The following is a 25,113-nucleotide window of genomic DNA, read 5'->3' as shown; positions in this document are numbered from 1 at the left end:
AAACTAAATATATTAGAAAATAATTTAGAGGATTTATCACTGAGACACTGGGCCAACAAAGACACATTAACTCTATCGGATATTATGCAAGGAGACAATATTCTGCCCTTCCAGCAGATTGTGGATAATTTTCATATACCGTCTAAAGAAATATTTACTTACCTTCGTATTAAACACTATATCCAGAAACATGTTATTCAATCTTCTTTCCCTTGGGCTAAAGAGTTGCAAATTTTATTTTGTTATCAAACCGTACCCAAGGTTATCTCTGTTGCCAACTCGCTTTTTAAAGGTTTAGATACCTTCCCTCATAAACTGATAAAAACATGGGAGAATGAATTAAACCTAGTGATTTCTCCAAAGGATTGGTTTTCCTCTATAATTCTTGTAAATAAATTTGTACATGGCCTAAACTTGACCGAGTGTCACTTCAAGCTACTCCACAGATGGTATTACACTCCGACAAGACTGGCTAAAATGTACAATTCCCAAGATTCTACTTGTTGGGGATGTGGTACCTATTCTGGTACATATATTCATATATGGTGGGATTTGCCCAGCACTTAAGTCACTTTGGGCCTGGGCATTTAATATTTTTTCTGAAATATCCCTCAACGAGGCATCTTTTAATGATATAAATAAAAACCCAGCCTCGGCCCTTCTACATCTGAATTGGCCCTTTAAATCACGTAAATACATCTGTTTAGCTATTCATTGTTTTATCGCAGTTAAAATTACCGAGACAGTGGAAATCCTCTAACTCTTTTCAGAAAATCTCCCTGATTAACCAAATTAAATTCCAACTGACAATGGAAAATTATATTACCAAAAATTGTTCAGCGGTCTCAAAAAAAAGAGACTGGTACTCAACTTGGCTTCAAAATTGCTCTTTATTATATGGTCATTTATAAATTTAATTAAGTAGATTAACTGGAAGTATGGTATTTGTAATTCCATCTGGACACTTGATAATAACTCACGGAATGTATGTAATTAAATCCGTGCTTATTTCTATCGATATTCTTTCTATTTTTTACTATTTTGCTACAGACATTTGTTTGTGTCACACTAAGGACTTTCTGGCCCTTTAAGGAATTTTTTTTATTTTTATTTTTTTGTGTGTGTGTCCCACACTCGACTGATTGCGATATATATATGAACTATTTACGAAGAGGATTTATCTGAACCAATTGTTTGTATTATGTATGTTGTATGTATGCACTTTGAATTTTCTTGTATTATAAAAACAAAATTTGTCAAAAAAAATTATTTAAAAATAAATAAATATTATATTATATATTAATAAGATATTTGTCACTTCTCCAGCACCGCAGCAGTAGCCGTGAGTCTGATCTTTTTGTGAGGACATCTACCGCTACTCCTCTACCCTCATGCATGATTGGTCCATCTCCCTCATCACTGACATACACCCACTAACAAACAGTCTCACTGACATACTCTGACAGACACACTGATAGACACACACACACTGACAGACACAAACACGCACACACATAGATATTCTCTCACACACACTCACAAGATAGATTTATAGAGGCTTCCTTAACTCTCTCTGCTTCTCCCTGGGGTCCAGTGTGTGGCTGCTTTCTGATCATGATCTGCTCACTTGCAGGCTATTTAGTGATGCTGGGGCCAGAGTGATGTCATATCCTGACATCATCACAGAGAAAGCGAGAGAGTAGAGCAAGAAGAGAAAGATCAGCGGTCCCTCCCCACCCATGCTCTGTACATTTGGGCGTATGCAGGTACCTACTCTGCCTTAGCAATTGCATAGGGCCACCTTAGGGCTTCATAGGGGCTCTAGGGGTGCCCATTCTTAAAACGGCTTGAGAAAAATATGCATGTTTTGTAAAGTGCTATTAAACAATGGTTTACCAGGTTATACGTTTCTATTATCTTTACCCCTACTGTCTACCAGGAATGTTGTTAATTGTGAATTTGTATCTTTCGAAGAACTAGAAAGAAATATACAATTTATTTTAAAAAGATAAAAACTGTATTTTCTTTAGAATTTTCACTTGGAAGAGCTTTTCATAAAATGTGAATTATTACAAATTTGAATCGGAAAGGGACTTCAAAGTGCATATAAAATGTAAGTCAAATGAGCAAATTGGAAACAGTCAAGTCAACTAGGTTTTCAGTTGAGCTATGCTGGCCTAAAATGTAGAAGTCTCTTTAAATTCACTATGCACGTCTGGCAATTCACACTTTAGTGAATAATCAATTCACTACTATTTAGCATTTAGTGAAAACACCCCACTGAATTCAGCACAGGAAAATGATTACACAAATATTAATGACACAATTCATGTTATTGCATCAGTAAACTGATGCATTCTGTTTAAAAATAGCATCGTCAAGTGGTGTAAACATTTTTAAGAATATTTTCTTTATTAAACCCACTCTGCATCTCAGCATGTCTCTGCTGTGTAAGCAATTAGAGTCTGTCTTAAGTTGCTGTCTGCCATGTTTCATTATCTTTAGCAGGCCATTCAGCTGATCTCATAGGAATACATTGCAGGAAGTACTATGCTAAATAAACTGGACTCCCATGCCTCACTAGATAAAAATTTAAGCTGACAAATTAGATTATAATCATTAAGTGTCATAGTATTTCTATTTCCATTTTCTATTTTAAAGAAATAGTTTGGCATCAAGTTCTGCAACTAGTTTAGTCCAGGGTAAGGGGAAATATATCTATATATATGCCATTTTTTTTTTATAATCATATTTATAGACTTTTTACACTGGCATTTGGCAAATATGTATTCTACATGCTATAGTTATTTCAGGATCAAATTTAGGTTTTAACGCAATCGTGACAATCCTGACATGTCGTCAGTCTCGAAGAGTAAAAAAGGTGAAAAATTAGGATTTTTATTAAGATCAGAATTAACACCAAATCTGAAAAATGTAGCTTATAGCGGCCAAATCAGATGACAAAATTTTTTGGGGGGGAGGGGGGATTTTGCTAAATGGACTGCACCCAATGGATTTAAAGCAATGTAGAACTGTTGAAAAAACTGAAATGTACCTACTGAAATTTACCTAAATTAATGTGTTAGAATAAATATTTGGCCAGCTTTGGGGATTTAAGTTCACTGTAACTAGACTGAAGTTAGAATTCTAAATAAATCCTGCATTTCTGGGATCATCCACCACTTGCCCTAAAACTGCACAGGGGACAACACAGTTGCAGAACTTCCCCATCAATAATTTAGGGGTACAGTAGGGCAAAGGTAAAATGTTGGCAAAGTGTCACCCTAGTATCCCTGTTCAGTATCAATCAGCCACCTGTTTTCACTTACAGAGTAAAGCGTTAGTAATGAGGAAATTGTGCATGCAGTTGCCTGTCTTATCATTTCCATATCCCATACTGTTGAGGATTGAGAGATGATTCAGTAAAACATAGGGCACCCTACATATGGTGTTTATAGTTCTTGTGATGTGCAGCATTAGTCTGATGTCATTCAACAGCTACACGTCTCCAGTTGTGAGAGGGGCTTTTACAGTGAATTGTAATTAATATATTGACTCCATCTGAAGGTTCTTATGTTCAACAAAAAAGGCCAAACTATAAGGTAGCCTCTACGTCTATGTAGTGAAAGATTTACAATGCAGGAAAACATTAAATAAAAAATAAAACATGAAAAAAAAAAAGCTTGATTGTGTTAAAAAGAAAAATGTGATACATCTGAATCTGAGTTTGTGTTTCATAGCATGCAAATCATTTAACAGACCCTGAATGCAATTAAATTGTAATGAGGTTGGGGGATTCACACTTCCCAAAATGCTATATTATTATTTTTTTGAATCTAGCGTATTTCAGTAACAAATATTGCATGAATTTGTGATTATTCATACACTATACACATGTTCTTGCAAACATCTGAGCTTCTCTTTATTCTTTTGTCCTCAACTAGTCTAGATTTTGAGCATGTGTTGTTTAAGTTGATTGATGCTGAAAAACACATCGAGCAGATGTGTCAAGACATAAGATAAAGCTAAAAAAAAATGTACAAATCATTAGGACTTTGTACTTATCATCTTAATATTATTTTCCTGCCGACAGATTAGACTGATCCTGATCTCTGTTGCATGTCAGTATTTCAATAGGCACATAGCGAGGAGGCTGGTAGGTGAGGGACAACAGGAAAGCAAAATTTTGAGCATGCTGGTAAAAACTGGCATGGGATCAGAGTCACCTTCTGGAAGATTATGCAGTTATAAGTCAGTAGCATCCTGTGCGCTAAGCCATCTCTAAGTCTAAAATATGATGTCATCTCTATGTCTAAAATACATATTTCACAATATAAGGCTTAACTTATATATAAAACATAAAATATAAATTATAAAAAAAAATAATGCTAAACAGACTAAGCAATATACACACACACATATTTTATTTATATATTTATAAAAATGAAGAACATTTAAAAAGTCGTATATCGGGTTAAATACAATGTATAAGGTTTTCTAATCCCAGAATAGCGTTTTTACAGCATGTATTCTTCAGTGATCACATGCAATTCAAAATTACAAAAAAGAAAAATTATCTTAACGCCATTTATTTTTAGTATTTACTATAATAATTTTGTATCTAAGTAATATACATGGCATGGGCATCATTACATTTCTTGGTGTTTTGTTTAAGTACATAGATTCACAAAAAATATCACATGTCGGATAGCAATCTGGTATTCTGGGACTTTTTGTACGCTGAACTTACATAAACAAAAGAGATGCTGTTTTAGCTGTGTTCTATTTCTAATTTTAAGCAATATGTACTTAAATATTTTATTTGTTTAAAGGGGGACTAACACAAAACAAATCAATTTTAATAATATGGCCATACATCAGGGGTGATATAAATAATGTGCCAATATAAGCAACGATTCATAATCGAATGATGCTAATGGAATTGTAAGACAGGAAACCAATTAAAAATATAATATCAGTTAAAGGAAATCAAACACTTGTGTTTAATAAAGATCATCTCTCCTAAATCTGCAGAATAAACTCAGCAGCTAAACAGAAGTTATTATATACTGTGAAGCTGATTTCTGCTTAGCTTCAATACGTTTAGTATTATCAAAGATTTTGCCGGACCATTTAATTCAACTGGTTCTTCATTACCCTTCCAACCTGACTGTCAAAAATGTACAACTTGTACCAGAATGGTATGCTTTCTGACCTCATGGGGGCACTTAGCATTATTGAGATTTTAACACTCTGTACACACTGACAGTCACACACTCAATGACAAACACACAGAAGTCACTGACAGACACAGACTCATTGATCTGACACACACTCATTCATTGACACTGACAGACCCACACTGATTGACACTCATTGACAGACACACTGATAGTCACACACAGACTCAATGACAAACATACTCTCACTGATTTGACAGACACACACTCATCATACACTGACAGACACACTCATACACTCACTTGCACACACACACTCATACAATCACTCACAGACACACACAGACGCACTCACTCACACACACTCAGTCACTCACAGACAGACGCTGTCACTCACAGACAGACGCTGTCACTCACAGACACACACGCTGTCACTCACAGACACACACGCTGTCACTCACAGACACACACACACGTTGTCACTCACAGACACACACGCTGTCACTCACAGACACACACACACTGTCACTCACAGACAGACACACTGTCACTCACAGACAGACACTCACACACAGATACACGCTGTCACTCACAGACACACACGCTGTCACTCACAGACACACACACTGTCACTCACAGACACAGACACTCACACACAGACACATGACATACATTCACTAATTATTTTAATAAATAAAAATTTTCCACCCAGCCTCCCTACCTGGAGAGCTGGTGTGGATGATGGATCATTCCCTGTGGTCTAGTGGGGCTGCTGGGCGGCGTGCGGCAGTGCTGTGATCAGGCGCAGCGAGGGAGCTCTAATCTCACCGCTCGGCTCCCTCGCGGGCTGTCTGCTGATACCGCGGGAGCCGGAATATGACATCATATTCAGGCTCCCGCGGCATCAGCAGACAGCACGCGAGGGAGCAGAGCGGTGAGATTAGAGCTCCCTCGCTGCGCCTGATCACAGCACTGCCGCACGCCGCCCAGCAGCCCCACTAGACCACAGGGAATGTGAAAAAAGAACATTTATACTTGTTTTGTGGTATTGGATAGGTTAAATGTCTTGTTATACAAATAGTAACAAAAAATTGTTTTACTTTTCTTAAATGCAAGTTTTCCTGCAAAGTTATTTTTCAACAAAAACCTAGATATAACCAATTAACCATGAAATATATTAGTGCATGTAAACATGTTGTAATCATCGAGAATTTCTCCACATGAGTTTAGGAGCCCTTTCAATGAACCCATTAACATAAACTGTAATCTCAATTCACCATGCAGAATGTGGTCCCTGTAGACATAAAGACTGAACTAATTCACTCATGTGTACAGAAATATACTTTTTAGAGTTTATTTACCGAGCAGATAATTGTGGTCTACTGACAGAAGAAATACAAACTTTTTAGCAAAGATAAGTAAGCAGCAAAGATAAGTAAGCATGGAACATTTATAAACTCCGTTACCTTTCTAATTTGAGTATTCTGCCACATATGTTTCAGAAAGCTATCAGTAATTTATTGGTACACACTGCTATGTGTATAAAAAGAACACTTTATGTGATCCTCAGTTCCTGCGTTCCCCTCCCCCGGGTCCTTGCAAGTTGTAAAGGGATAACTTTATTCACTTACCTGATTTCAGTGAGCTGGGTTGCGCTCGACCTCTTCCGATGTCATCCGAAGGAGGGCGCTAACGTGCGTGCCTCAAAGTTATCCTATGGAGTTTCTGATGCTGAGAACGTCTTCATGCAGAGCGTAGAGGCAGCCTTAGTGCTGCATTGTTAACATTTCTCTAAAACTGCAGTGTTTTACATTGCACTACTAACTGGGCAGGGTCAGTGCACTGACTTCACTAAGATGAAGATTTCTGGGTGCCTAGAGTATTCCCTTTAACACATCCCTCCTCGATGTGTTTCCCAATCTCCCCAGGCAGAATTGTCAGATTGTTAATGGCGTCTCACAATGGATCCAAGTACTGTCTGGAAACATGTAGAAGGCTGCAGGAGTGAAATCAATTCATTAACCACTGCAGATCCTTTGACTCAGATTTCAGTGTCTGCTCCCAGTGTGGCACCAGTAAGATAGTCATCATTAAGATATGTCATAATATGCAAGTGCTCTCCATCCTATATGTGTGTGTGTAAGTTTGTATGACTGTGTGGCAAATTTTGCACCAGGTATGGCATATCTGACGTATATGTCCACTCAAAGGTTGTGGCTTTATTAAAGGATTAGTCCAAGTACCAGCACCTATTTCAGGAGGGTGTTTTAAAACAGTGGTTAAACCAATTTAAAACACCTATTACCAATACTCTACTACATCCGGGCTTTCTCTTTATCCAGTAAACACTTTGGTAACACCTGAAGTGTCCAGCTGACCCACTGTTCACTTATTGATCAATTGAAAATGTAAGTGTTCTGTCTATCCATACAACTATTTAGTTACCTGCAACTGTTATTGAAATCTATATGTAGCTTCTAAGAGCTTTTAAAGATAGATGTTCCCTGTGTAACAATATTACTACTCCAGTCTCCACATATTCAGATTGCTTTGCTAGAGCCCAATGTTGAAGAAAATGGCAAAGTGGTAAAATTGCATCAATATTGTATTTTACAGGTTAGTGCTACTTTATAGCAACGCCAAATAGTAAAAGGCTCTGACCAGAGAAAAAATGGTTTGTAGGGACAAACTGTTTTGCAATGTTTTAGTAACTAAATTGTTCTACGCTATAACCAGTGAGACCAGGCATAAGGTCTTATTAAGAATGCAGCGCCACAGAAAGTAACTTTTCTGATAGGAAATACAATGTTTAGAGAAACGCAAGCAGTGCTTTGTGAGGCCCAGCATGCCATTTTTGGCTGGCTCCATCATAGCAATAGAGGACATTGTATTTCTCTAACACCATTAAATAATTTTATAATAAGAATGTAGAGTGCATGGGACCCCCAAGAAACATTTGTAAATGGTCAGACAAAACCTAAAGTTTTCATGACAAAGAAAACCCATCCACCTCATCATAGAATGTCATAATAGGGAATATTCATCAAACATTTTAATTGTATGACTATTTAACACAGTGTATTGATAGACACTGAGCATAGAGTATATAGCAGGATTTACTACCACAAAATCCCTGCAGCCCATAAAGCATGAAAAATGAGCCCGAGTTAGTTCTGTGGAACTAAAAGGTCTAACAGCTATCCAGCCTCTAGTATTTAAATCTACCCCAGACTAAATATGTATGTCAATGTTAAGGGATGTTAATGCAAATAACTGTCCTGGCTCAATTAGTAAGGTCTCCCTACTTCACCCTAGCTATGTATATCACAGATTTATGGGATGTACTAAGTTTAGTATTATAATTAAAAAGCACAGCTAATAATATATCTCACAGTCATTATTGGCTAGTTTTTGTCACAGTGATATAGAATGTTTCCTGTGGCAGTAAGGAAATACACAAACGCCTTTTAATTAAAGGTGTTTCATTACTTTAGTCTTAAAAGGCCACTTGCCAACTGCTAGCTAGTCATAGCTGATGCCCTTCTTATTAATTAGAGCAGTAAAAGAGTAAGTATTAGCCAATATGCTTTCCAATTTATTGCACAGCAGTATTTCTTGCTGTATACATTTACTTTAATGTTTTTATATGTACATTGTTATATAGGATATGATTTGAAGCATGCTGAGACCTGGAGTAAAAATATGAGTTCCTCTGTGAACATCATTCCTATCTGCAGTCAAAATGATAAACCCCATCCTCAAGAAATAGTACTTTAATGGAACAGAGCATGTGATGTGGTCATTTAACAATATGCTGATGACCTTTCTCTACTATGACAGAAGCACAACCAGTGGAATCTAGACTGCCGGGATTATTCTGTCATCGGAGGCCAATGAAATGCAACCGAAATGAAACTTGTTTGTTTTCAGGACATCGTCCCCCAATCCCAGCAATGCCCCTGGCAGTAGAGACATCAAGCACCTCAACCAATTACTTGAAAAGGATAAATGAAATTAAATGGGAAGATAGCCTTATGGGCGATCTCATTCTAGTCAATACAACTGTCTATTAACTAGTTATGCCACTGTGTGTTCCATTGAGAGTGAGTGCAACTCGACTGGTTTCTCGCAGTGTAAACTGTAGCACTGGGTTTTCTCCCTGTATTCTGTAGAACATCCATTCTAGTAATTGGATTTACTGATTCCCAGGGCCAAACTGGTTCACTGGGATACTGGGAAATATCCCAGTGGGCCACGGCACCTGAGGCCAGTCATTGCTGTCAGATTACCGAAAACATTATCTATTCATATATTTTTCCACTCGAACTGTGGACAGACTGTGGAATTGAGGAGATACTGGGTGATGATGCAGTAGACATGGCCACAGTTATTTTGCTGGCATACATTAGCAAAGAAAGCAACCAGTGGATGCTTGGATGAGTGAGGGAGCACTGTAAGTCTCTCTCACAAATGCCCTCTTTGTGTTCCCTAGCAGTGTGTGGCCACAAAGTAGGTGCAAACTGCACTTTTTATGTACCTCTAGCAGGAGCCATTCCCTTCACTTGAGTGAGGTCAGCCTCAACCAGCTGACCTCACAGGAAGAGGCCAGGAAATGACCTCATGTATGAGGAAACCTCAAGCTCCACAGTCCCCACTGCCAGTGTCTTGAACTAAATTCCCAGTAGCTCATGGCTGATAGTGATCTTCTGCGTGTGTGTGCCCCAGCCAGTAAGTTTGTAGCAAACATGTTTGTGAGTGTGTGTCAGTGAGCTTTTCTGTTGTGAGCTTGTGTGCATACCATTATATCTGCCTGTAGTAAGCATGTGAGTGTCAGAGAGTTTGCTTGTACTAAGTTTCTGTCTATGTGTGCCAGTGAGTTTATTTGTGTGTCAGTGAGATAGTCTGTAAGTCAGTGCGATTGTCTGTGAGTAAGCCTATCTGTGTGTATAAGTGAGCTTGTGTGCTTGTATCAGTGAAATTGTCAGATCTTGTGTGTGTAAAGGAGTTTGTCTGTTAGTGAGCCTATATGTGTGTTTAAATGAGCTTGTGTGTTTTGTCAGTGAGGTTGCCAGTGATCTTGTGTGTGTCAATGAAACTATATGTGAGCCTACCCGTGTGTATCAGAGAGTTTGTGTGTTTGTGTCTGAGATTGTAAGTGAGCTTGCATATGTAAGTGAGATTGTCTTTCAGTGAGCATACTGTTTAATTTAATCCCCTAAAAGGACCAATATTTTGAATTAAAAAAACAAATACATGCACACACACTATGTGACACAATGAATTATAGGGTTGGATATACAGATTTTTCCAAGGCTGGTTTGTATTTTCAGTCTAGTGCTGACCATAACTACTAGAGAGCACTGTAGTGCTAAGAGTCCCTTGATGCCATCCCATTGTGAGAAGTCAAACCTTTTTCATATGAATTGACACATATCTAGGTCTGTTATCGCCTCAAGCATGCCTCCTTTTCTATGGAGATTCTTCTTACGCAAAAAAATACATTATTCCATCCAAGTTTAAATAAAATTCAATGGGTGATATTGGAATTTCTGCATTAGCAATATCAGAAAAATATGCTGAACTGGAGGCATGATTGACCCAGATAAGTATCAAAACATTAGAAAATGGTTTCACTGCTTGCTGTTAGCAGAATCAGGGAGTCTTGACACCATAACCACTTCAGTGTGTAGTGGTCATGGTGCTTAGATTGTCCCTTTAATGGTTCGCAAAATATCAAAAAACTAACAATTAAAGGAAGTCTTTTCTGCTACTGGGCTCCAACCTGAAGTCCATTTTGTGCTGCTTTCCTAATTCTTAATATGTTTAACATTTAGGAAAATTGCACATTCCTTTGGAATTGGTAACATGCTTGGAGTTCATCTAAATGTTTTTTTGGCTTTTTTTTTTTATCTGATATTCTCTAACAGCCATTCATGGTCACATGAAAATCCCTCTCCTCAAAAATGTCAATTGGAATAAAAAAAACCATCAAGTGTTTCACTCCTAAGTAATTAACAAGTTTAAGGATGTGGGAGGTGTTGGAGAATAAATTGTTTTTACCGTCTCACACAGAAAGAGTAAAGATGTAAAGGACATGACAAGGCCCATTCTTCACTGTGGGGCTGTTCAAACTGTTAAGGGAATAGACTTGTTATGTAACCACAAGTATCTTCCCTTTTATTTATACAGCACTCTGCTGCGTCAGAAGCCACCTGAGCACCGATAACAAACTGCCTTTTATACTCAGTCAACATGTCTTTGTTCTTTAGAAAACAAGCACATTATTGTGTTTGAATTAATAAGGGGTAAATATAGGTCGAAATCAACCTATTACAGAAATACTTTCAATGGAAAATGGAGCCTGCTGCAAAGAGGTTTTTTTTTTAGGTGTTTCATCTGTTAATTTCACAGCAACGTTTTGCTGCTGGGTGTATGGGAACAAAATTAAAGTAGCACAATCAGATGACTCAAATGATAAAATCAAACACCCAAAAGTACATTCAAAGTAAATATGCATGCATGCAAAAAAAAAACCAGAATACTACTACGGTACATCAAATTCAATTAACGTGTTTCAAGCACCCACAGCACTTAGTCATAAGTGCCATGGAGGTTTGGATTGCGTAGTTCTTTTGCTATATTGAGATTTTTGTATGCAATATTACATTAAAATACTTTTTTTTTTACAATTATTTTTTCCCCCTGGTTTCATCTGATTTTGCTTTAATATTTGTGTTGCTCGTTTGGCTGTGGATTGGGTGAGTCCAATGTGGGAATGGTTGCACGAACCCAGTAAAATGAACTGAACATAAGAAAAAGGAAATTAGAAGTTGTCATCCCAAATCTTGAGTCCTGAATGTCCATTAGTTTTTTTTTTTTATTTATTTTTTATTTTGTAATGTTGAATAAGACATATGATCTTTAGATAATATAGAGATAAATGGACAGACATTGTCTAAAACAATATCAGACCACTTGTTTATTCTGAAAACCTCTGATTCTAAGCAGAAAGATTGTAGCCAGTAGCATACTTCAACAGAATCCTTCGCAGCTGAGAAATCACATAATTCTTTTGCAATTTAGCAAATGTCATTAATGCAATCATATGCAAATAACAACTGTAACTGAGCTCTGGCTGTAATGTTATTTCTCAATAGTAAGTTATATTCAAGCAAATGCTGCATTGTGCTTAAACCGAAGAAAGAATTTCTGCTGGTGTGTATCTAGTAGAAAGCAGCCACCTGGTGATTACGCAAAAGCAAAGACTAGAAAATGAATTTAAATTGCCTTGGTTCACATTTTTCTTTGGATTTGTACTTGTGTCAAAAGGAATATAAGCACCTGTTTATTTACTAAACAAGAAAAGCCTCCAACTCTAGTCTACTGCCTTAGATTTTTGCAACACAGTGGAGTTGATTCCCTAAACACTGATTTGTATTACCGTAAATCAAAATCTGAAATTTACAAACTGAGTTTAGCTTAGCCATAATTTGACAATTTTGCAGTTACAATTTGGTGGTTAAATACATTGTTTTCTTTAATTTTACTCACATGATGATAGCCAAAAATCTGGTTAGACCTCTCGATTTTTTTTGGATTTTTTTTGCTGATAAATTATTATTATGTCACCTAAAATTTCTCAAAACAACCCGCCCCTGTCCACATCCCTACTTACACCCCATAATTAATAATGTCACTCGTTTTCAATTTTGAAATGCTGGCAGCTATGCTAAGAGTGGGGCATTCTCCTTTAAAACAAGTTTAACCAGCAGGCACATTTCATTGATGACGTCTCCCCTTATATATTTTTGCATGACTTTTAAAAAACAGAGCTTAAATCACAGTGGTATCATTTAAAATAGACAGGGGCATGGAAAGAATTACTTTTTTGGTACAGTTGATAATTGAAATTTTTCAGTTTAACCGAAATTCATTCAAATATCGATTTGGTTAAATCGAAAATCAAATAAAATGTTGATTTATTGAATTTCAGGCGCCCATTAATCCTTACAGGAAATTAATGAATCCAAAAGTTGGCAATCAAAACATCCATGAAAGGGGGATATTCAAGTAGTCAGATTAAAGAAATATGTTAGTAAAGAAAATATGCTGATATGGTTACATACGAATCTCTGCAATATTGCAAGATAATAAAATATGTGTATATTTGAAATGAATTCCTGTGCACCACTGATAACAAGTTACCAAGAAAAATGGAGAAGCCTGTAATTAAAATAATGTTTTCTATGTTATCTCATAAATGTTGTTCCTTGATTGTTACAAAAAAAACTTCTTGATAAATAAGTTTAAAGGGCAGTTTCTACTTAATGAATATAATTGCATTGCTTTGAATAAACTTACCAGATCCACACAGTTCTCCGTTACCATTCAATGGGCTGTTTGATTTTTCAAGAGAAGACTTATCTTGATTGTTCAATATCACAGGCATTCTGCTCTCCATTATTTTGAAAAATGTTTGCCTTTTTTCCCCTAATGCATTATAAAGCAAATTATTCCTACAAAACATAAAAGAAAATTCACGCTTAGCCATGTTGCTATTTTACCTCCCATTTTGCAGTATTTAAACAGTTTCATACTGAATTAGTTTCACACAGAGCAAATATGAGTGTTATTTGATTCCAAAACCACTCAAATAGTTGGTACCTTTTAAGAATTTTACACAATTGTTAAATGAATAAATGTTATACAATGAACATATGCAAATAATGTTTTTTTTTCTCTTTCAAACAAGCGCTATCATACAGAAACTTAATCTGTCATTTTTTTTCCAGCCGTAAGCATCCTTAACCATCCTCAACCATTTGTTTTTTCGTACTAAACTTTAACCCCTTGAGGTAACAGCATGGAATAGCCTAACATTTTGGTGTGTGCAGCATTAAATCCCTGCTCACACCAGAAAGCACCAGGTATCAATCAAATTGACTGATGCACATAGCTCATTAAATCACCAAGGCGGAGAGATCACACTTCAGCTCCAGTGAATCTCAGGCTGCAAGCAGTAAGAGGGAGATGCCCATGATTTAAAAAGCATTTCACTGCATGTTCCCCTGCCAACTGTGCCAGCTGCCCAGCACCAATCAAAATTTGATCAGCAGGCAGAGCTGCAGCATGAAAGGGGAATCTCCCTCTCTGCAATCACCCAATAAAGAGCAACCACAGAGCACTCTACTGTGTGTGATGGGAAATCCTTCTGCTGATATCAGCAGAGGGAATTGCTCTAAGTTAGGGTTAGCATCAGGGATAAGGCCAATGTTTGTGTTGGGTTAGAGTAAGTGTTGGTGTAGGGCAAGTGTGAGGGTAAAGTAAGGGTTAATCCTGTGTTAGGGATAGTTTAAAGGGACTCTATGGTCACCCGAACCACTACAGCTTGTTTTGATTCTGGAGTCTAATGTCTGTCTCTGCAGGCATTTCAATGTAGACACTGCCTTTTTAGAGAAAAGGCATTGTTTTTGAGAGAAAGGGTAGTATTTGCATTGCTGCCTAGTAACACCTCTAGAGGCAGACTGATGATCTCAGCCATTGAGGTGGGGACAACTGTGGCAAGACCAGCATGGGAGAAAAGTTGGGTAAAATCCCCTTTTTACTGAGTTTTGAGGGGAGATGGTCACCTAAAAAGCCACTTTAGGACTATAGTGTCAGAAATACATGTTTATATTACTGACACTATAATGTTCCTTTAAGGTTAATGTTGGGTGTAAGGTTAAGGTAGGTAAATGATTAGGGTTAATGTAAGCATAGTGTTAGAAGTATGGTTGCTGTAGGGTTGGCATAAAGGTACATCATAGGCCAAAACAACTTTAGCTTAATGAAATTGTGTTGGTGTATAGATCATGACCCTGCAGTCTCACTGCTCAATTCTGTGCCATTTAGGAGTTAAATCATTTTGTTTCTGCAACCCTTGTCAGACCTCCCTGTATTTGACTTGACCATCCTTCCTTCTACACACTTCCTGGAAAGAGAGATAAAATGTTTCAACTTAATGTATTGCACATTTTGTTTAGAACTTTAGAATTCCTTATCCTCTGCTCTGTTAATTGACTTCTAGACCATGCAGGGGCCTCCTGTGTGTGATTAGAGTTCAATTTACAGAACAGGAAATATAAACCTCTAAAGCAAGTTAAGGTCTGGTTGAAATTAAACCTTTTTTTTCAAGGAAGCTGTGTGAATCATATCCAGGGGAGGTGTGGCTAGGGCTGCATGGACAGAAACAAGTGTGATTCAACCCTTAAATGGCAGAGAATAGAGCATTATCTATATGAAATTAACTGTTAAAATGCATGCAGAACTTGGCAAATAACAACATTTCTTAATTTCTCAACATTCTTTAAAAAAATTTAATTTACATTCCATAGATAAATATTTTATGTGAAATGAAGGCCTAATTTCGCCTGAACACTATGATATACATAACGTGTGGGTGCACTTAATATGAAAGAGGTGAATTGTGGTTGAACAGACATCTAGTGAAATTCCAGGTTTTGTTTTAGTTCAGAACTTGTGCAATTGCCTCTGTCCTTAAGGGGTTAAAAAAACACAATATATTAAGTGAGTGCAGCTAAAGAGAAGCTGGTGTTATACATTGTGCTCCTTGGCTGGCAGTGTCTGTTGTGTATATGGATAATGTGGGTATTTTCTGTGTTCATGCTGCTACATGGCAAAGTCAGTACTGTAGCATTGCAGTTAGATGCACAATTTCCCTTTCACTTAAAAAAGGAAAAAGGACAGGGTATATATATTACAGACACCGGAGAGGATTCAAACTGCTAATGTAATCAGACAGGTAAGTAGGTAAGAACACCAAATGGGTAAGAGTTAACAAAGGAAGGAGAAACAAGATTTAAAAATAAAAAAAACAGAGAACTGTGCACTGTAAGAGCACTCTATGATATTAAAATCGCCAAATTCATATCGATCCATGGATATCATTGGATTTCTTTTGGAACCTGGTAACTGTCACATATGCTCCACGAGAGACACGGAACATCAAGATTTTTATTTTTTCTTACATTTTGATTTTATTTATTTTAATTCATGCAAATTGGTTTACATATTCTCTATCCTTTGAAAGTGCTATAGTACTGTTTGTCTCCAAAACAAACATCTAAGCTGTGCTAGATGACACAAAAGATGTTCTCTTTAAATCTAAAATAAACATTGCTGTTGTATTCAACACAAATAGAAGCTAGCACGTTACTCACACTCTGGATTTGATACCCACTTCTAAAGTACCAAAATAACCAAATCAAGTGGTCTTTTTATACATAGTCCACTTTCTCTTTTTGTATTTATTATACTATACAAGCAGTGTATACCCATTCTTTCTGAATCCGAACAGGAATTATTCAATAGATTTTTTATCAAAAAACAGTTTAACTGGAGATTTCTCTATCTGACTTGTTCCATACTTTGTTAATAATTTAGCATGACTCAATGTTAAAGGGACACTATAGGCACCCAGACCACTTCAGCTCATTGAGGTTGTCTGAGTGCAGTTTCCCACTAGAGGCGCTTCCCCGACGCTCAATGCGAAAATTGAGCATTGAGCACGCAGAACGTCCATAGGAAAGCATTGACTGATGTCAATGGGGGAGGAGCGGAGATGGAACCTGAACCAGCGCCGAAGGACATCAGCGCTGGAATCAGGTAAGTGACAAACAGAGTTTTTAACCCCTTCTGCACCTTGGGGGGTGGGAGGGTGGCGACAGAGGGGGTTCTACAGGGAGCTATATTGCCAGAAAAAAAAAAGATGTTTCCCTTTAAGTATATAGCCACTTAAAATGCAAGGGGTTTCCCCATTACTGTAAGTTTAAAAACATATTTTTATTGTAGTCTTCAATGCTGTACAACAGGCATAGGCAATACAAAAGCAAGGGTGATCCATCACACATAGAAACATAGAAACATTTTCGAAGCCTTTTAACCCCAAATGCTGCATTCTGTGCCAGATGTCCAGGTCCCTGCAGTGGCATTCAGATTCTGAAACTGAATTTAATTTCATTTATTCATAATTAGCAGCTCCTAATTCATAAAGAAGGTACCCTTAATGTAAGACCAGTGGTCTCCTACCACCATAACAACTTCATTTAGATTAAGTTTTTATGTGAGTTGGAGTGTTCCTTTCAGTGCACTGACATTAATCCCACTTAGTGTGTATTACTGGATATTTTATTAATGATGCTAATAAAGATTGCACTTAGGACTTCGGCAGCCACTTCTGACTGATCTTTGTAGAGTTCCAGTGAGTGTGTGTTTGCTATTATTGTGCAGTTATTTATTAAAGTGGATTGCACACTGCTTACTTTTGTTAAACCTAAGGATTTAATAGAAATTGTATTTGTGTGTTGGACTGACAGTTTGTAGGCTAAAGCTACAATCCACATCCAATTACATGCAATAGTCACAGAATGTATATGGCAATGGCATACAGTCACTGTTGAAAAATAAGTGAAAAGGGGGTTAAAACAGACAATGGAAGGTGAGACAGAGGTTTACGGCTTTAGGGAGATAAATGAAACATTGGTATGCATCCTGAGAAGTAGCAAAATTTTAGGGATTTGGTGAGTTTTAGAGGAGACTGTCTAGAGAGAAAATGGCATTTAGTGGAACAATTATCAAGTTAAATGTAATCCCCAGGTATAGCGGATCTTGTATATTGATTGACAAAGTGGTAAGATTTAAGAAGTGCAATGGCTAAAGAAAGTAACAGAATAGAAACAATTATAGAATGTAATGAGATAATGAGGACTATTTAAGGTGCAGGTATGAATAATGAAGAGTAGATTAAGATAATCAAAGTGGGAGATAATGGGTGCATGAACAAGATCATTGGTAGCATTCTTATACGTTAAGGGATGAATCTATATTTAATGTAAACATGGCAGGATTTAAAGACTCACTGATGAGGAGGAGAGTTTGAAGTAAAAATTGACACCCATGCTGCTACTAGCCCATGGGCTAGGGGTGAATATAACACCTGAAATAAAGATAGCAAATAATAATAATGCTTAAAGTAGGAAACAGTACGTTATGTTTTTGAGATATTTACCTTTAATATGGGAGGATGGTCATTACAATAACAAGGAAGATAACGCATTTACAGTCTAAATGGAAGGTTTAAAAAGCAAGGAAACATTCAAAATGAGTGTGTTAAGTATTTAGGTGTGCTAGAATAAAAACAGAATCATTTGATTACTCAGAGATCAAGAATAAGTGAATCAGCAGAGCTTAAGGTACTCTAAATAACAGAAATGGCAAAATACTAACAGGAGATATTAAAAGATCACTGAGAGCGATATAATGAGGATGGAGAGCTGGGATATTAGATTGTTCCTCTCCTTTGAGGAAGGTCATTTGTTCTGACAGCCCGTGCAGGGGAGGAGGGCAAAGCGGTGTGTAAATCCAGTGTAGGGGACACATTTAGTATAGACTGCATGTTAATCTTCCTGGGCAAAACATATCTTGGCACTGAAAGGGTCAAAGTATTAGTACTGTTCAGTACACGTTTCAAATAAAATATCACGTTGGTTAGTCATTACTTGAATGGTGTTCATATGAATATTTACAGGACCCTGAGGAATAGCTTTTTCTAGTGTACAAATTGTACATTACATTCCAATTGAATCTTACGCATTATTTCTGTGTAATAGTCCTGTGTAAAAGCCAGACATTCCTCCTCTGCCTGTTTGACATCAAGGACAGATAGAGTGTGGCTGTAAAAAGAGCTAGTGTATTAACTCAACATCACCATATCCATCACCTTAAATTGAACTCAGGAGTAGAAATGTAAACAGTATATAAGAGAAGACATGTTGTTAACTGGCATCATGTGAGAACCTGTGAAAAGCCCTCATTATTCTGACAAGAATACATTACCAGGTTACTGAAAGCTGTGCAGGATGCAGCACCCGAGAGCTGCGCAATTCAAAATACTTATCTTTAACATAAGCTGTGCATAATTTTCTACAGCCACTCATGTAAACCTCCATTCCAAGTGAAGTCAAGTATTTGAAAATACCAGCAAATTATAGAAAAATGATAGGCCTCATACAATTAACATGTTATGTTCCTAGACTGTTAAACAGCATCCTTTAAAGCATTCAGTCTCTGGGAACGCACTAAAGTAACAGTACTACTACCACAATATATCTAATAACTAAGACATAACAGCTGGAACCATTGGGACGGCCTTTGATGGTTATTTAAAAATAGTTACATTATTGATGGACTCTCCTCCCATTCCCAAAGGCTCTTCAATAGGCTTACATTAGTAGCCAGGAGGCCTCTAGCAGCACAATGTCCTCACCGTGCAAGAGGTACAAGCTAAAATAGAAAACAACCACTTAATAGCCTTGGTTCACCATTATTTGTAAAAATTCTAGGCGTGGTTATCCTGAGAGGATAATACGGCCTAAAAAGTAGGTTTGGGTTTCTCACAGGGGGTTTTATTTTATCATCTTTTTAGTTCTCTTAGTATTTCTAGATTTTATAAGCAAATACTATTAAGACTACTGTTAACTCATAGTAAGAGAAAATTGGGTGCCCATGAAAATCAAAATATAATTTTTGTTACTCTGTGTAAACGTTGCTCTCATAAAAACTCATGCATGCATGAAACATCGTTTGTTTACTTCATTTTGGTTTAACCCCTTAAGGACTGGACTGTTCTTGCGATGTTGTACATTTGCGACCAGGCCTCTTTTTACACTTTTGTGGTGTTTGTGTTTAGCTGTAATTTGCCGCGCTCTCATTTACTGTTCCTATACAAATTTATATATAGTTTTTTTTCAGGACAAAAAAAGGCTTTCTTTACATACCATTATTTATATAATCTCATGTAATTTAATAAAAAAAAAAAAATGACTTTTTTTAAAAATACATGTTTTTTGACTTTTACTTGAAAAATATTTTACTCATCTAAAAAAGCGAATAAAAAAAACTGCTAAATAGATTCAAAATTTTGTCCTGAGTTTTAAAATACCAAGTGTTTACATGCTTTTTTGCTTTTTTTTGCAAGTTATAGGCCTATAGGTACAAGTAAGATATTGTGGTTTCAAAACATACATTTTTTTCAAATTTATCAATAGTGACATTGTAACACTATTATCTGTCATAAATCTCTGAATAACACCCCACATGTACATATATTTTTAAAGTAGACAACCCAGGGTATTCAATATGGGGTATGTCCAGTTTTTTTAGTAGCCACCTAGTCGCAAACACTGGCCAAAGTTAGCATTCATATTTGTTTGTGTGTGAAAAAAGTAAAAAACTAAATTGAATGCTAATTTTGGCCAGTGTTTGTGACTAAGTGGCTACTAAAAAAGACTGGACATACCCCATTTGCAATACCTTGGGTTGTCTTCTTTTGCAAATGGTATGCCATCATGGGGGTAAATCTCATTCCTGGGCTACCATACGCTCTCAAATGCAACGTAACCAACCTGGCCATTTTCAATGTAAAAATATTTGACCCATATATTTGACCCTGTAACTTTTAAAAACGTTATAAAATCTGTACATGGGGGTTACTGTTATACTCGGGAGACTTTGCTAAACACAAATATTAGTGTTTCAAAACAGGAAAACGTATCACAACAATTTTATCATCAGTAAAAGTGCTGTCTGTGTGTCAAAAATGCGAACAAAGTCACTTTCACTGACAATATCATCACTGTGATATGTTTTACTGTTTTGAATCACTAATATTTGTGTTCAGCGAAGTCTCCCGAGTAAAACGGTACCCCCCATGTACAGGTTTTAGGGTGTCATAGAAAGTTACAGGGTCAAATACAGTGCTAGCAAATTAAATTCTCTGGACTTTCGGCCTGGGTTGGCAGGCAGGTCCCTCAAATTGCAATTAATAAAATTACTTAATTATGTAAAAATATTACATAAATACGCATGTAGAATTTAAATATATATGCATATTTATATATTTGAAGTCTACGCGTATATTTATATAATTATTTATGTAATTTTGTATATGGACATATGTATATTTCGTATTATTTTTTTTATTTATATAAACATAGATATATATACAATTTCATTCTAAGTGTATTTTGATATAAATATATATATATTTTAATATCAAAATACAGTTAGAATAAAATTTCATATAGATATATATATATATATATATATATATATATTTTAGATTATTATTATTCTTAATTGTTTTATTTAATTTAATCTACTTATTATTTGTATTTTATAATTATATATATATATACAATATATATAGTTATTATATATATATTATATATATACATGTGTAATTTAATTATAAGTGTATTTTTATATTAATATATGTATATTAATATAAAAATACACTTAGTATGACATTATATATATGATATATAGACATATATTATATAAATATAATATATATCTATATATCATATATATATACACACATATATAATTATTATTTTTTTTAATTAACATTAACTTTATTTTTATTTTTATTTTACACTAGCAGGTAGACTGCCTGTCAGCACAGACTGTCCCCCTGCAGGCAGACACATGGACACCTATTGTGACCATGTGATCGCTCTGTTGAGCGATCACATGGCCCCAGGGGTGCTAATCCGCCATGGGGAGACTGTCTGGGCTGCAGGCAGTCTCCCCACACCGGGAGCACCGCCGATCGCCGCGGGCGAACGGGTAAGTACATCTTACCGTTAGGACGGTTCAGGACCGTCATCGGTCGGCAATGGAAAAATGCCGATGACAGTCCTGAACCGTCCTTGGTCGTTAAGGGGTTAAACTACGATGTGCAGAAATGACAGTGCAACCCCTGTAACATACACCTCAACTCATCTCAACTAAAATAATTTCTTATAGTTTTTAATACCTAAAGACAGAGTTTATGTTGGAATACAGCACAATTTGTGTTTTCATGATTCATCAAAAACATCATATTTGTTAAATATAGGGATAAGTCAGCTTTATATTAAAAAGCCCTGAGAAGGAACACTTCCCTTTTAAGCAAATGTTTAGTTGAAATATATTCTTTTTTAGATCAAGTTCTGTAGTTTCATTTAGCAAACAGTTAACAAAAGGTCATCAAAAGGGCCACTGAGTTTCCGATGACTGTATAATGAACTACAGGGAACGCCACATTTTAAGACTGTTAGGGTTATTTACTTAAGTAAAAAGTCAATGTGAATTTAAAGTGATTTTCAATTTTTTGGCCAGAGTAGCCAAACTCAAAGCATACCTACCTCCAGTTTGGCTATTTTAACCTTATGTTTGAAATTCACTTTGAATGATTCTTATATTTCTAATTTACTAAATAGAGAATTGTATGGAAATTAAAGTGCATTTCAAATATAGGGCTAGAATAACTGGATTTGAAGAATTCCCCAAGTTAGATATTCTTACAGTACAGCTATTTTGGTGGGTATCAGCTAGAATAACCTGGGGAGCCTGATTTTATTTGGCCGCAACTGAGGCATTACAGGGACACTCCACTGCCCGAATACAACATAAATAACATTCATTGTTTAGTAGATATAGCCTAAATCAATATATACACTAAATTAAACATTGTATGCATTTAATTTATGCATTTTTTTTCCATTGGGCAGGGTGTACATAAAACAGCTTGCAAAACCTGCACTTGCCAGCCTTTGCAATTCCTCACCTTCTGACCTCGCCCAGACTTTATGTGGCTGTCCAATCACAGACTTCCTAATGCAGCTCAATGAGAAGTCTTTGCAAGGCAGGTGCTCTGGGCAATTGCAGCCTTGAGCGCAGCTTCACTGAGCTAATCATACCAGGCAGTAACAGGACCTGCTGTCTGCTTGAAAGCCAGGGGTAACCAGGTTAATTTGCAAAAGTGTTAGATTCTATTGAAATCTCTACTTTTTGCTAAATTGAAAAATATAACACATTCTTCACACATGAAGCTTTTCAGCAAGCTAAATTGCTTTAGGGGTCTGGAGAGTCCTAAACAGTGGTTTAAGACGTTCAGGGCAAAGACAGGAATAAATCTTAACAACCAAGATTCATGATCACAGTTAAAATCAGTGAACAACAATTACATTCAGAAGTCTAGAAAGCATAGTTCCCATGTTCACTTTATTACAAGAAATATGCAAGAAGTATCCAAGGCAACTACGTGAATGAATCTAATCACACCACAATCTTTCAAAATTAAGGCAGGCAAGGTGCAAATATCAATCAATCTGTTATTGGAATCAATGGTTTCACAATAAATGAAGTTAATTAAAATGTTATATACTAAACCAGAAATTGTCAGGAATTGACCAGAATTGTAATCTATAAGTCAAAATAAAACAACTAAAAATATTGCCAGCTCAGCTATTTTACTTTACCCGGTTTTGGTCTTCAAAGAAAGGGTTACTCCGAGCATCATAAGCTCTACATCCCACTGTAGTGGTTATAATGTGCGGTATGCCCTGGCCAGTAATAGGTTATTTCTGCTCTTAATGTACACATCTGGCTTTTTCATTGGCTGGGAGCATCAAATGCGTCATTGTCTGGTCAGTTTCAGGAAATTCCTGCTTGAGTGTATGTGTCTAAATGATTCAGAAATGTGAGAGGTTTTATAGCAAGTCTAGCCAAAATTATAAATATATCAAATTTATCTGTAATGCCCTGGCAACATTTTTACAGAAACTGTAGTGATGTCAGAGTAACACTCATTAGTCCTTAAGGGGTTAAACTAATCGAGATTCATCCGAATTTTGGCCGATTGGCAATTTGTCTGAATTCTGTAACTCTAAATTTGACTTCATTTAGTTTGTTTGGGACTGAGAATTCTGTCCACGGTGTCAGATACAATCCACTGTTTCTATTTATGTGCCTTAATTACAATAATAATTGTTAGTAAGTGGTAATCACAAGCCTCACAATGTACGGTAAATGATTTATGCAGAGGGCACCTAGGAGTTGAGAGATTTAGTTCAATATGAACTGACATGTGTGATATGACCTGTATTGCTTAATTACCTTATTATATTTCTGTACAATTGTTCTTTGCTTTATTTTAAATTCAACTAGATGTGACTCCTTCAGAAGCAAAAACAATTACATTTAAAGATGTAAATAAAATATTGCAATTATTCCCAGTGGACCTTTCTAACATGAACCAGCTGGACTTACTAAAGTTAATGGATGAATAAATGAGCCAAACACCAAACACAGTGCTGGGATTAGTAGAATGCCCATTAATATAAGTACTGTATAGCCTAGCACCCACAGAAAAAGCAAGATAGAAAACATTAGTAGGAATGGAACTGAAAGAATCCTTTTACATGGATGGATAATAAAAAAAAAATAAACATATTGCAAGGAAAAACATTAACATCTTCTCACAAGATGATGTTATCTTATGATTTTATAATCTCGTATATAGAGCGGTGACCGAGTCAAGCAATATACCCACAAAAACACATATTCGGATTACATATGTCATGCATTTAAAGTAATGAAGTTGTGTGTGTGTATCGGACAGATCGTGTTTCATATTCCCTATGGTAACACAAAGCAATAGAAAACCATGCTGTGCGGCTTGAATCTACACAGTGCAGCACTATGTCTCTGCACACCCAAGATTAGTGGGAGTTATACTCCCTGTCAACAGCTTCTGCTTCATGAATTCATGTCTCATGATCAAAGCTTGATAAAGACCCAGTATGGTCGAAACGTTGCTGCTTTTGCCCCAATAAAGCTGCTATTTCTGTAATCCCGGAGTGCCTCAACCCTCTATTTATTCTGCATATTTTAGTAATAGGCTAAGAGCTGTCAGAAAATAAAATACAATGGCTCCAAATAGCAGCTACAGCCTGGGATTCTAACTCCAACCAATCCAGGGCATGACATAAGTCATATATCACAGTGTTGTCCAAAATTTAAAGAAACCCTAACCCTATTTCTTGCCATC

General features: G+C 36.4%; 1 protein-coding gene across 1 annotated transcript in view; it reads right to left on the bottom strand.

The window, feature by feature from the left end:
* The window catches only part of SFMBT2 (Scm like with four mbt domains 2), a 197,828-nt gene that overhangs the window by 125,627 nt on the left and 47,088 nt on the right, over positions 1-25,113 (bottom strand). Inside the window, exon 2 of the mRNA XM_063445458.1 lies at positions 13,542-13,696. Within this exon, the coding sequence (XP_063301528.1) occupies positions 13,542-13,696 (155 nt within the window). The remainder of the gene's footprint in view (positions 1-13,541; positions 13,697-25,113) is intronic.

The sequence above is a fragment of the Pelobates fuscus genome, chromosome 3 (assembly GCF_036172605.1).
Source record: "Pelobates fuscus isolate aPelFus1 chromosome 3, aPelFus1.pri, whole genome shotgun sequence".
Classification (NCBI taxonomy): Eukaryota; Metazoa; Chordata; class Amphibia; order Anura; family Pelobatidae; genus Pelobates; species Pelobates fuscus.
This window is presented reverse-complemented; position numbering and strand designations above follow the sequence as displayed.